General features: G+C 40.0%; 2 protein-coding genes across 2 annotated transcripts; one reads left to right on the forward strand and one right to left on the reverse strand.

The window, feature by feature from the left end:
* Nucleotides 1-1,090: 1,090 nt before the first annotated feature.
* Nucleotides 1,091-2,806, forward strand: LALBA (lactalbumin alpha). The gene is made up of 4 exons (XM_016151851.1): nucleotides 1,091-1,223; nucleotides 1,560-1,718; nucleotides 2,186-2,261; nucleotides 2,746-2,806. Exons 1-4 carry the CDS (start codon nucleotides 1,091-1,093, stop codon nucleotides 2,804-2,806), a joined length of 429 nt encoding a protein of 142 aa, XP_016007337.1.
* A 3,234-nt stretch (nucleotides 2,807-6,040) lies between these two features.
* On the reverse strand, nucleotides 6,041-8,722 carry LOC107514284 (olfactory receptor 8S1-like). The gene is made up of 2 exons (XM_016151850.2): nucleotides 7,950-8,722; nucleotides 6,041-6,203 (listed from the first exon to the last, which is right to left on the reverse strand). Exons 1-2 carry the CDS (start codon nucleotides 8,720-8,722, stop codon nucleotides 6,041-6,043), a joined length of 936 nt encoding a protein of 311 aa, XP_016007336.2.
* Between the last annotated feature and the right edge of the window lie 5,220 nt (nucleotides 8,723-13,942).

A 13,942-nucleotide genomic window follows, 5' to 3' on the forward strand; every position in this document is an offset into this window, starting at 1 on the left:
AGCCTTGGCACGAAGGATGCTAACAGCTATTGATACTATGACATGAAATTTGATGCAAACGAGTTGAGAGAATTATTCAGAACTAGTACCCTCAACTCCACTTACTCAGGTGCACTGATCTTAAGCTCAGATCCAGATCCAGAATCTTGTTTTATAAGCTCCATATATATCCCAGTCTAATCTTAACATACTTAAAGTCCAGTCTTTTCATTGGCGTGGCTCACTCTATTTTTAACCTACAGAGGCCAACTCTGAGGGTGTGTACAAGTTTCTATACAACAAATCTGTTACAAGTTATTAGTTTTGGATTTACGGGATGTTTTAATTAATGCCAGTGTAAAAGCAGGTCACTTAGTGGTAGTGGTGGTTGGGCTGTGAGCTTGATGATAGCTCATAGTATAGCTAGATACTGTCATACACATTTTTCAAGTTCTCCAGTTTCCTGAAGTAAGAAGTCTCTGGATCTAAATTATATCGGATTCTCAAAGTCTGTGTTGCCATATTCTATACTGATTCTTGAGCCCTCAGCCATGAGCCACCATGTCAAGGGATTCTTCCTGGGCTTTGTATCATATCTGGGTTGACTGGACAAGTGCCAGTTCTAATCCTGGGACCATAGCATATGATGACATATGCTCACACTCTTTTAATGTATTCTGTATGTCTCTAAGGGAAAGGGGAGTTAGCCATGGACTTTTATTGTGTGCTCTGATTGCCTCACTCGTATTATCCCTGAGGACCCCTTTGTTCCTGAAGTAGGCTGAGGACATGCCACTTCCTAGAACCAACCCTGTGAGAAACAAAGGTATAAGCAAAGCCAAATGGGAAAGGAGTTCATGCATGGAACTCTCTGGACGAAAAACCAAACGATTCCTGGTATGGATTAGAGATTAGAAGAGGGGAAGGAAAAGTGTGGTGAAATTACGGAAGTAAGTTGGCAGGCTCACGGTTTCTGTGTGGCACAACCAGTTTCTCTTCTTCCTCTTCCTGGATGTAGGGCATGGTGCCGGGGCCCCTGAGGCTTTCTCCACAAATAAAAGGAGGTGAAGCTGAGTGGTGCCCCCATTTCAGATTCTTGGGGACAGCCAAAATGATGTCTTTCCTCTTTCTGCTTCTGGTGGGCATTCTGTTCCCTGCCACCCAGGCGAAGCAATTTACCAAATGTGAGCTGTCCCAGGTGCTGAAAGATATGGATGGCTATGGCGGCATCACCTTACCGGAATGTGAGTTTTCTGCTGCCTTGCTTTGTCCCATTCTTCATCTGCTCCTTTCTTTTACCCTCTTTTTCCTTCTCTTTTTGTTTTTGCTTTCACTCAATTATCTAATAATCCTCATATCTTCTCTGCTTATTTCTTTACTCTTTTAATACATTTATTCTCTTAACTTTTCCATCTTCCATTGTCTAATCCTTTTTGGATTTTTTTTTTTTTATCTCATCAAGATACTCTGGTTTGCTATATTTAGAGATTTTTTGGAGAACTTTTTTCTCTCTGGGAATACAGGTTCTTGTTTATGCTGTGCTGGATATCTCTGTGACAACTTTCTCATTTTCCCCTCAGGGATCTGTACCATATTTCATAGCAGTGGTTATGACACAAAAACCATAATCAACAACAATGGAAAGAGAGAGTATGGACTCTTCCAGATCAATAACAAACTTTGGTGCAGGGACAATCAGATACTTCGGTCAAGAAACATCTGCGGCATCTCCTGTGATAGTGAGTAGCCTCTTTTATATTGGTTCTCTGTTTTTCTTGAATCTACCCCTGGGATGATCTCCTTTTTGATGTCCAGAACATCTCTGGATTCACTGCCTTTGACTCCACATCAACTGTAGGACTTGAATTGACAATGCTGAGTTAGAGGCAGCTAGAATTTTTAAGGATCACAAAATCCCCAGATACTCTTCTGAAATTCATGGGTCAATGATATGAGCTGTCTGAGAATCTTGAAGTGTGATATCCTGCATTTTCAGAGTAAGTTGATGAAATTGATAATTCCTCCATAAATGCTTCTCACCTAGGGGGAGGCATTACTGTATTGGCTTTCTCATATAGAAAGGCAACAGGCATAAGTCTTCAGTTCAGAGAAAGACCAGACTTACTAGATCCAGGAAAGAAGGAAACTCATTACCTTTCTGGATAATACTTAGCACACTCATTTTGTTTCCTATAATTTCTGCCAGAGTTCTTGGATGATGACCTTACTGATGACATGATGTGTGCCAAGAAGATCCTGGATAGTGAAGGAATTGACTATTGGTGAATCCCCATTCTACTTTCTCCTTCCATTCTTTCTTCTCATACCTTTAGCTTCAGCACAACTCTCCTTTCTCCCTGTCTTATGGTAATTTAATCTAGAATATAGTCTCTGAAACAACACTCATAGAGCAGACTCAGGCTTCCTCACTCCACCCCTGTTTGGCAATTTCCTAATAAGAGTTTCCTCATAGAGGGCTGAGGCACCGCCTCCTTTCACCTGGACTCAGAAATCTAATTCTACTTGTTTAATCCTAGACCCTAAAGCATCCCTTGGTATCACTGTATACTTTTTTAGCCCTACAATTTTCTTTAAAAATAGACCCTACCCCAGTAGGTGGCCCACTATCCCTTGTCATCTGGCTAGAAAAGGCTTTCTGTAATTTTCCCATATTCTTCCACTTCAGTACTCTTGGGGATAAAGCTAGATGGAAGTTTGAACTAAGATCCAGTGAGTCAACTTGCTCCATCTCCTTTCCATTATCAGGTTGGCCCATAAACCACTCTGCTCTGAGAAGCTGGAACAGTGGCGCTGTGGGAAGTCGTAAGCACCTGTGGTCCTTGCTGCTTCTGCCCTCCTTATGTCTCCGGAACTCTTCTTCCCCTACCTTGGTTCACATCTTTCTACTCCCCTGCAGCTAATTTGTCTCTGAGACCCGAGCCCTGTAGTGACACCACTGGACAGTTTGAGGACTATTCTCCAAGGGTGTGTGACTGGTGCACTGGACTTTTGACTCTTGCTCAGCTGCCCTGATGGCACTTTCACTACAACAATGGTTTCCACCTCTATCCTGAATAAAGGGCCTGATTTCGAGTGGCTGGTTGTATTTTCTTCCTGAGGGGAGAGGGAGGAAATAGGGTGAGTGGGCAGACACTAAAGCCATAGGTCATAGTCTCCTTTTATCTCTACTATAGAGGAAATAGGCTGGACTTAGAAAAAATGGAGGTTCTTTTCTGTACTAATTCAATTCAACAAACTTTTATGAATCGCTTAGCATATTCGAGGTAATATAGAGGGGATTCAAAGTTTGGCTAAAAGTGTTTCTTCCCTCAAGGACTAGCAAGAGAGATAAGATAAACAATAAATAATTGTAATACAAGGGATAGTGTCATAAGCATCATGAGACAGGTTAGAAATGTGCCCTGAGCATTCATAAAAGGAAAGAGAATTCATATTTGAGGGTGTGTGGGGGGAAAAAAGGGATCAAGGAAGAATTCATGAAAGGAGTGACATTTAAATTGGTTTTGAAGTAAGGATGGGATTTTGACAGGTAGAGATGTGGGATGGGAAAAGGACAGCAAAGGTGGAGGGCTTGAGAATCTGAAATGGCTGACTTGAGGGGGTTGAGGGATTTGTCTACCTTTGAGACAAGGAAATATCCTTCACAAAGAGCTGTGAGAGGAACTGTCTCTGGTAACCAGAGGTAAGAAATAAAGACACAGTCGGCTCAACAATGGAAGAATCTGGACGCCTGGGGCCCTTTGCTTTGGACCCTGCACTTTATTATTCCTCCTTGCTGCTTTGCTTGGTTTTAAGGAAGATTTTCACAGAACTTTATGTATTCTAATGATTATGAGAAATGTGAAAGAAGGAAAATCAGGGGATTTGAGTCCTAACGTCTGTTTCTGCTACTTGTTGATGGTTCAAACCTAGGCCGGTCATCTTTGTCTTGTATACCTTAATTTCCTCATCTTAAAATGAAGATTTTGATCTAGGTGGTTTTTCTGAGACCTCTTCCTCCTTTGATGATCCAGCATTCCAAGACTCCAATTTAATTTACCACATTTCTAAATTGCTGAGTTATCCTCTAATTTCTGTCTTCTTCGCCCTGCTTTCCTAAGATGTCTAATATAGCTAATTACACTTCTCTCGCCCCCTAAACCCTTTGGGGCTTTACTCAATCAGTCTTTACTTCTCTTGTCTTAGAGACCAGCAGCTCCCAAATGAGGCTCACGTGGCCTATCTAGGGACCTAGAAGACCAAGCAAGGGGTGGAGAGGTCAGCCTTCCTCTACACTTAATAAAAACAAAGTCTCAGGAAATAACTTGATATTCATCATATATTTTAGTGTGAATTTAAACACAATGTGATGTGTCTCTCCGGGATGTTGAATGTCATTCCCTTCCTAATTATGGGACACAAGGCTTTTCCCCAAGTCTACAGTGTTTTAGGAATAACCCCTGTGTATGAGTGGATGGGGGAGGGAAGGGTTGGATGGCCATTCCTCCCACTGAGCTCACACATTTCTTACTTATTACCTTGCCGCAGTTACACCCTCAGGGAGTCATATGCTCTGGAAAATATAAGGCGCCAGCTCCATCATGTGGCTAGAGCAGGAATGCAGCTAAAACTAGGGCTGTTTTTTTCAGCCCAAAGCCCCAGCCTTCATCTTACAGAGAAGAGAAGATCAGGGAATTTCACCTGTAGGTATACCATATATGAGGCTAGCTATAATCTTCACAGGCTGAAGATTGCTGAAAGAAACTGACAATAAATTTACTTGCAGAGAGGATCTTAGCCTGAGGGTCAGAGGATCAAGGACAGAGATAAGACAAGGAGCTAGCTGAGAGGTAATCTTGACTAATGCAGAGCTCTTGGCCTTTGGGTAGAAAGAGGACAGCTAGTTTTCTTGAGAACTTTTTTTGGGAGCTGAATGGGAAGTGGGATGACAGCTGAGCATTCATTCTCCTCATTCCTCTAGGCCTGGAACATCTTGAACCAGGCAGGGAACTGAAGTGGTCCAGGCTAAGTTGGGTAGTGGGGAGGCTCAGGGGAAGAGGCCACTAAATTTCACACCATTCACAGAGCTCCTTGTGAGAGGAAGACTCAGGACAACACTCCCAAATATGGATTCTCTTTCTCTCTTTCTATCCCAATTTTTCCTCCATGCTGTTTTCCCCTAACATCTATATTGTTGTGAATGAAAGAATTTTACTGGATAAAATTAAATGTTCTTTTTCCTAAGTTCCTTCTCTCACTCTCATTCTTCCTTGCCTTCCACCCCGCCCCGCCCCCCCCACCGCTGCCACACACAGACACTTATCTAAAACTAATTGAAAACCTATTAGGTGACAGGACTATTCTAGACACTGGGGATACAGAAGCTGTTAGACAGAGGCTTTGCTCTCAAGACTTATACTTTAGAGGAGGATATTCACCTCTTCCCATTTTCTAGGATTATCACAGAGAAAGGACTTTTCAGACGCATTTATCATTCATGCTTTACTTTGTCAACAAATAGTAATTGAGGATTTGTTATTTGTAAGGCTTTACTTTAGATGTACTTGCTAAGAACAGAGACAACAGGAGACACTATTTTATTTTATTTTATTTCTTTCTAAGTTATTATGGAGCTGCAGATCTTGCCAGAAATTTTTTTGGGATGAGAATATAGGCGAAGTTGGGTCTCATAGTACCAAGATGGGACTCTCCAAGAATGCAGTGAGATATTTTCTAGTGGTTGAATAGGTTAATTTACACTTTGTGAGACAGAAAAGGGAAAGGTAAAAAAGACAGGAAATGAGAGAAAAAAGCAATAGCTTTAGAAATGGTTGGTGAAGCTGTGAGGATTTTCTTGGGCCCACTGTGGATCGGTGTTATCTGGTCTGTGAAAGTTTCCCCATATTGATTGACTAGGCAGGGGGCACTGGGGTCAGAAGGACTAAGGTGTTTTTTTTTTTTTTGGAAAGAATGAATGCCAAGATAGCTGAATGGTGACAGCTCTTCCTGCCTCTTCTTCTTTCCCATCACTTTTCCTCCTGGTGAGGCAGTAGAGCCTGGGTTAGAAGGTAAGTCTGGGCCTCCTGGTCAGCATCCTCCTTAGAGCAGCCTTCACCTCCTGGTTCTTCAGACTGTAGACGAAGGGGTTTAACAGTGGGCTCACCACACAGTACTGCAGGGAGAGCACTTGATCCAGGACTGAGTCAGACGCTGGAGTCATATACCTTGAAGGGAATTGCACAAAGGAATAAACTTAGCTCAGGACAATGGCCACAATAATCTTGACCACCACGGTCCATTCTATTCTAGAGACTCTGCAATGAGGGTCCTCAGAGCTGAGTTGACTGTCACTGGTACAGCACCTAGAAATGACTATATGATGAGTGAGAAGTCACTTGTTTCTGCCTTCGAATGCGTTCAAACATGAATTATCTCATGCAAAACATTATAGGAGCTGCCCCGAGGTAAAAAGAAGTTCTGCAGCATATCCAGTACTGCAGGTTAGAATAGAACTAATAATAATTTCATGCATTTCTGGAGCACTTCATTCTCTTCAAAGTGTCTTTCCTTAATAGTTATAATGATAATATGAGGAATTTTAAAATCTTCTTTTTCCTGTTATACAACTATATGTTTTCATCTTGCGATGACTGTTCCTTGCAAAATTGTATACTTAGTCCAATAATGCTGCCATTGTTCATAACATTCACTGCTCTGGAAATTATCATCAGAATAATAGCACATTATTTTTATAATGCTAAATGAAACAAACATTTGTCTTTTTAGGTGCATTTTTCTTTGGTTTAGGAAAGAAGCAAAGCCTGATAAATAAAGTAGAAGATAAAATGTTAAGCACAAGATAGAAATCCAAAATAATAAGATTAAAATTTTGGATGATTTGTTAAGTATCACTGGGAGTGCTTCCTAAAAAAGCATTATTATTATTATTAATATTATTATTATTTTTCAATGATGCCATCATCATTGGAAATATTCTCTGTGGGTTCTGGTGTACTTTGTTAAAAAAATATTCATTTTACTATCATCCTTCATCATCTAATTTATCTCTCCTAACATTTCTGTGAGGTAGGTAGGAGAAATCTTATTGTCTTCATATGGCATATGAGGAAACTGAGACAGAGAGAAATGAGGAGATTTGTTTACAGGCTCAGATGAGTACTCCTAGACTATTCTTTATCATCCTTTCCCACCCTGACCTCTCTCTAAGTTACAAACAGGTGAGAAAAGCATGGAGCAATTTGTGCAAATCTATCTCCATTTTACTGATAGAGAACACAGATCATAAGTATTGTGTCTCTTAGTAAGTGGGGACTCATCAGCTAGGCTGTTTACGTTTGAGAGAAGCATGGTAGGAAAAAACTTGAGATTTGAAGTCATTGAGACTTGGTTTAAATTATGGCTCCATTGATAGCTCGTTCTGGGACCTTTGAGAAATTACCTGGTTACTCCTGAAACTCAGGTTCCTTGCCTGAAAATGGGGTTAATAATATTTATTTTGTAGCATACTGAAATTGATCATGTAAAGCACCTGGTGTCTAGTATGTGCCTGATAAATAATGATAGTAAATAGACTTTGGAGGCATCATTTTCTAGCAGAAAAGAAACATGGCATCTGTTTATTTTTTTGTCTTACACTGAATAAAACTCCACTAAAGGTTCCCTGGTTTCCTTTTGAGGACTCTCAAATCATAGGTTCATGAAAGTAGGAAAATCTTTAGCCTTTGTATAAGTTCATTTTTCAGAGTAGACCATTGAAGCCTCAGAAAGAAAATGGATTTTTCATAATTCACACCGCTAGTCCAGAGCAGAGCTGGAACTAGAACCCAGGCCTTCTGAATTCTGGTACAATTATTTTCCTGCTACTTTGCAACTCTTTGTTCTACAGACCAAGACCACTTTAGGCTGAGGAATATCCTATATTTACATTCAGGAGGTATAGAATGACATACCTGAAAAATCCTGAAGCATAAAAGATGGTAATCACAAGAAAATGAGAAGAGCAGGTGGAGAAGATCTTGCTCCGACCAGTGGCAGAGTTGATCCCCAGGGCTGTCCTGATGATACGGGTATAGAAACCCAGCAATAGGACAAGGGTGCCTAGACCCAGGATCACCATGGTGGTCAGAATGGAGGCAATGCTAATGTAGGGATGAGAACAGGCCAACAGGAGCACATTGGGAAACTCGCAGGAGAAACTGTGGATGAGGTTGGGGCCACAGAAGTGCTGCTGAGCCAAAAGGAAGGTGTTAACTAGGCCAGTCCCTATTCCTATGGCCCACGATACTCCCACCAGGCTGGTACAAAACTTCCTTTCCATAGTTACCACATACAACAGTGGGTGGCACACAGCCTGGAACCGGTCATAGGCCATGACTGAAAGGAGGCAAGCTTCAGTAGCTCCAGAAAATAAGACCAAGGAGATCTGGCTGAAACACTGAAGGAAGGATACAGTCTTCCACTTGGAAAGAAGATTCTCTAGTAGTTTGGGCATAATGATGGAGGAATAGAAAGCATCCAGGAAGGAGAGGTGACTCAGGAAGAAGTACATGGGAGTGTGGAGGTGGGAATCAGCTCTGATCACCAGCAGCATCAGCAGATTCCCCGTGAGGATCAGGAGGTAAATCACCAGGAACAGAACAAAGAGTACTACCTGGACCTGGGGGTTGTTGGATATTCCTAGGAGAACAAATGCAGTGATTGTGGTTATGTTGCCAACTTCCATGGAGCATTCAAGTTTTCCTTCAGAGGGACAAGAACAGAAAAGAATACTTAAATGGATTATCAGTTTCAGAACATGTCTGAGGATAAGGCACTGTGAGAAAATCTTCGCGGCTGACCCAGGACAGATTATGTAGCAGCAGCAACTCTGCCATGTCAGACCTCATCAGCCCTTCCCAGCTCAGGGCAGTAACCTATTGGCCAAGGTGGAGAGGTGGGAAGGAAGAGTGTACAGAATTAGACCTAGAAAGGAAAGGAGAGAATAGAGATTATCCAGGCTGGAGACGGAAAGGAAGGGATTCAGGAACAGGTGCCAGAGCGCCGAGAAGTACTGTCCTTCAGTTCCAAAATGAACCAAGTTCAAACCACAGGAGTGCTGGCCAGCATAGTGAGTAAGCAATAAACATTTTGGCTGACCACCTGGCTGACAGACGATGATGAATAATTTGAATGATCAACTCTTGGTGATGACATAAAACCTTTCTTTGCCACTGTAAGTCTGTGAATAAAAAAAAAATTCATTAGAAAAACAATTTAGGAAAATTGTATGGTTTCTAAAGTCCATTCTGACTTAGAAATTCTAAAGATTGAGGGACGATCTTCCTTGGGTATCTCTGGTAATAAGCAGAAACTCCATCTCCTCTTCTGTATCAGCTCAAGGAGAAGTGGCACACAGGGTGTTGGTTTCAGGAAGCCAGGCAGGAGAAAGTCCTCAAAATATAAGTGAGGGCAGTTGCTCCAAGGCCTTCCCTTCCAGGATTTCTGTGAATCTGTAATCTCCACTATTTTCACTGTAATCTTAGGACTTAACATGAGAGTCCATGAAGACTGGCTTATTCTCTGAGTTGGTAACAGGAGATTTGGATAAAACCAAGTCAAACTTAGACCATCTTCTGTACATCATAAAGATGGTAGTAGTAATAATAATAATAATAAAAGATAAAAGAACACTTAGAACACCTGGTAAAATGGACAGTTATAGGGGTTAGTCTAGACCAGAGGAAGGTAAAGTGGTCACCCCTCTCTCCTTAACAAGTAGCTCAGGAAGATGATAAATGAGTATTTGATTTCTATTCATGGCTTGTATACTCATAGGTTCCCTGAGTAGATAGTTTTAAGAGAAGATGGATTTGAATGAGAAAGAGATTTTTCTTCACCTGGGCTCCCTAGGCTAAAAAGAGGTGCTCTCAGTGGAGGATATCTGAATGGCATCCATTAACCAGTGGTATGGTTAGGGCTCTGTGGGTTTCCTTCAACTTTGTTCTTTCTCTAGAAGATGCAATGGATGGAACTTGCGAGCAAGGAAATATCGCTAAAATCTTTCTGTCCAGATGGAAGTCTTCTTAATTCTGCCTTCCAAATAACAATGACCAGAGGGACTCGATCTCAGCTAAACCTTGGAGAATGAAGGAGGTCCCTAGAGAGGCTCCTAAGCAGGAGGCTTGCTCTAAAGCTGAATAAATTCTCCAGGGCCAACTATTCCTCCCCTGTATCACTCTTGTTTCAATGGGTTGCATCATACAAGTGGGATCTTAGAGTGGCCAATAATTTCTGGAGATAAAAATATAGAGTTTTAAAGTTTCCTAGTTTAAAAGCTTGAAATTTCCTTCCTCCCTCTCTCTGACCTTCCCTTCCTTCCCACTTCCTCATGTTTTCAATTTATATTTATGATTATAAAAGTAAGATAATGGTAAAAAACATAAAATGAAAAAGATATTAAGATATTTAAAAAATAAAAAGATATTAAAGATATTTTAATAAGAGAAGAAAATACAAATTTATCACGTCATCCAAAATTAATCCTTTTATTTATTACAATTCAAATAAAATCCAAATTGATTAAAAACTTTAAAACAAATTTTTAATTGTGGCAAAAACTTTTTATTATGGACAAATTTAAACATATGCAGAAGTGGAAAGAATAGTGTGAAATCCCTCTGGTTCCATCACTCAGCTGCAGGAATTATCAGCACATTGACAGTTATCCACCTTTGACCACATGGGGCTGAAAAATGTCTTCTCTACATGACATGAACACTCACGTGTCTAAAACATGGAAAGGTTCTGTTGCTGAAAGGTAGAGGGAAGGATAGATACTGGAGAGCAATTATCAGTCTTTGCCATGGGTGAGGATTGAATGGCGGTTGACTAAGTCCCTAGGAGATAACAAAGAGACAATATAGAAGGAACTTGGGCCTTTCACTCTGGACCATCCATACATATCTGGGCTTAAGAGAAAAGTAATCTTTTATTTGGTTATTCACTATACTTTGGGAACTGTTCTATAACAGCTTAGCCTTTATCTTTCTAAAATAGATTTCCTAACTAACCCAAATCGCCTCCGAGTTCTCATTACCAAAAATAAGTTTGCAATAACCTTTTTTTTTTTTTCCTTCAGGGAGGGGCATGTTTATTGTGTTTGAGACAATACATCAGGTGCTCTCTGAGCTACAAAAGGTAAAAGGAAAAACTTCTTATTACAAACTGACAAAGGTAAAAGGTAAAGGATTTTCCACAATAGCGTGAACCACATACTAAGAAATAGATCTGGGTTTAATACAAACAACATAATTCCTAGTCGTTTACAGCTACTTTCATAAGTTAATACATATAATAAATCAGGCTAAAATGCTCTATAATATTTGGTAGACATCAGGATCTTTAGTACATCACAACATATATTTTAATATCCTGAAGAAGCAAAACTTACAAGTAGGCCTTTTAAATATAACTAACTTACAGCTATAAAGTAGATAGCATTTAACTTTTGGGGGAGTCTCCAAGTCTCCAAAGGATAAAAGCAGAGACTAGACATAGTGTAACATATACACAGAAGTTGTACTGGAAAGGCTATAAAGATTTTCAGCACAATAAGAAGATTCCTTGTTTTCCTTTACACCTCATACAGATTATATATATTATGTTACATATCATTTGGTTCCCTGTCTGGCCATCCTGTCATGTTCTGTTCTGCTGGTCACATACTGAATGGCTATGTTTCCAAGAAGATGATTTGTAGGGTTGCAGTCTGTGAAGAGAACAGATCAGCAGCAAAAACATTGTAACAGTCAAAGTGGTACTCAGTTGTCTTTAATCAGATGATTCCATGACTGTTGATGTAGTTGAGATAGAGTCTGGTGTTGAAAGTAACCTTTGGTGACTTAAATAGATAATTGAATGAAAATGTGATATTCAGAAAAAAACACACCACCTTCATATGCAGAATCTGGTGGATGAAGTATAGTTAATCTCTTCACAAACGTTGCTTCCCTTAAGGAAACAACACTGCAGCTCGGAGGAGGATCAAGGGTTAATTACCATTATAGCATAATAGCCAAGCAGATACAATGCTTTACATATGTGTTCTCATGATAAACAGCAACTAGTCCATTAGTAAGAGAACTAGACAGCACCATCTGTCACACGTATCCTTATTCTAGATTCACCTGGTAATGGAGGTAGTCATTTGTGTTTGCTAATTGGCTTTATTCAAAGGAAAATAAACTCACACCATTATGACAGGAGATAGTTTTGCACTTTGGAGTGACCTCTGAGGTTAGGCTCCTACCATTCCATAGAAATGGTGAAACACTGTCTTCTTTTATAATTATATTTAAAAAAGAGGGTTTTAGGTCCTTGAGAAAGACATTATTGGGTAGTAAAGCATGCAATAGATCTATGTTACTTTTAAACAGATTTACATACCTTTCAAAAAGATAAAGGACTTATTATGACAAATGTTCTACAGCAAATGCTCTAAGAAAAGGGGTCGAGGGAGAGAAGTCTCTTCCCTTGTTTTCAACAGGGAGTATTAGCCTCTTATTTTAAATTTATATCTACATTGACATCATCCAATTGATCTACCACCACTCGTTGCAAGGCCTTTCATTTCTCTGCTGAGTTGACTTTGCATTTTTCAAAAACCAGTTAACTGTATTTGTGTGGATCTCTTCCTAGATTCTCCATTTGGTTTTATTAATCTACATGTCTATGCCTCTACTTTCCTTCTGCAGATACAACACTGTCTTAAATATTGTAACTTTATGATAAGTCCTGAAATTGGGTAATGAAAGTCACACAATTTTGTTTTTCTTCCCCAGAATTGTTTTGGCTATTTTGGTACCTTCGCCTTTTCCCAATTTCCTCAAGCTAAGGTTTATTTTTTAAGTTAATTAATTATTATTATTTTTTTTATGGTGGCAATGGTTAACGAAATCCAGTAAGTTTTAGCTGTACACTTTAACAGTAAGGCATATATATATTTACACTGTGGTTTTGAATCCCTTTCTCTCCCTGCTCTAGTGGGATTGCACCAGTACCCTCAGGCAGGCTTTGATACATTTCTTGCTTTAGGATGAGTCTTTTGTTTCACAAGGGAGGTAGAGGAACTGGGCCTAGGAGGGTTCGATTGTAGCTGCTGTTGCCCAGCCTCAGCCAACAACCCCTGGCTTCTTCCCCATTCTCCCTGTGAGAGCCAGGTCGGGTTTCAGGAGGGGTTCCTGCAAGAAGGTGAGAACCCCCCTATTGACCACAACCCCCAGGAACCTCACAGTCTCACACTAGCATGCATTCAGCCTTAGGCAATTTGTCAACAATTTTAGTTTAATTTTCCTACTAGTTTATGTTACCTGGAAGCTTGTCCTAGGTAAGTAAATGCTCAGGTCCTGTGTCTCCCTGCAGGCACCCATGTCTCTCTGGACTTCTGTAAGGCCATCCCCTCTGTGACAGTTCTCTGATGGTCCAAGATAACTTGTTGATTTTCAGTTCGTCTAGCTTTCCTCTTTTTGTAAGAGTGAGAGTGATATCTTTCCAGCCCTCTATATCTCTAAGCTGAAATTAGAAGACTGAGTTATTAAATGAGAAAATTATAACTCTTGGTTCCAGAATGTCTTATATTGTATCATATTTAAATCTCTTTAACTACTCTCACTAATAGGTATCATGTTATATATTACATTCCCAGGACTTATTTATTTTATAACTGGAAGTTTATTCCTTTTGAATCCCTGTCCCCACTTCACATCTCACCTCCTTCCCCCACCTCTGGCATCCAGCAATTTGTTCTCTGTATCTATGAGTTTTTGTAAAAATTGAAATATATTTGACACATAACATTGTAAATTTAAGGTCTGCAACATGCTAATTTGATAAATTTATATATTGCAATATAATTACCATTGTAGAGATAATTAGTACCTTTTCATATCACATGATTATCATTTCT

The sequence above is a fragment of the Rousettus aegyptiacus genome, unplaced genomic scaffold (assembly GCF_014176215.1).
Source record: "Rousettus aegyptiacus isolate mRouAeg1 unplaced genomic scaffold, mRouAeg1.p scaffold_m13_p_2, whole genome shotgun sequence".
NCBI lineage: Eukaryota > Metazoa > Chordata > Mammalia > Chiroptera > Pteropodidae > Rousettus > Rousettus aegyptiacus.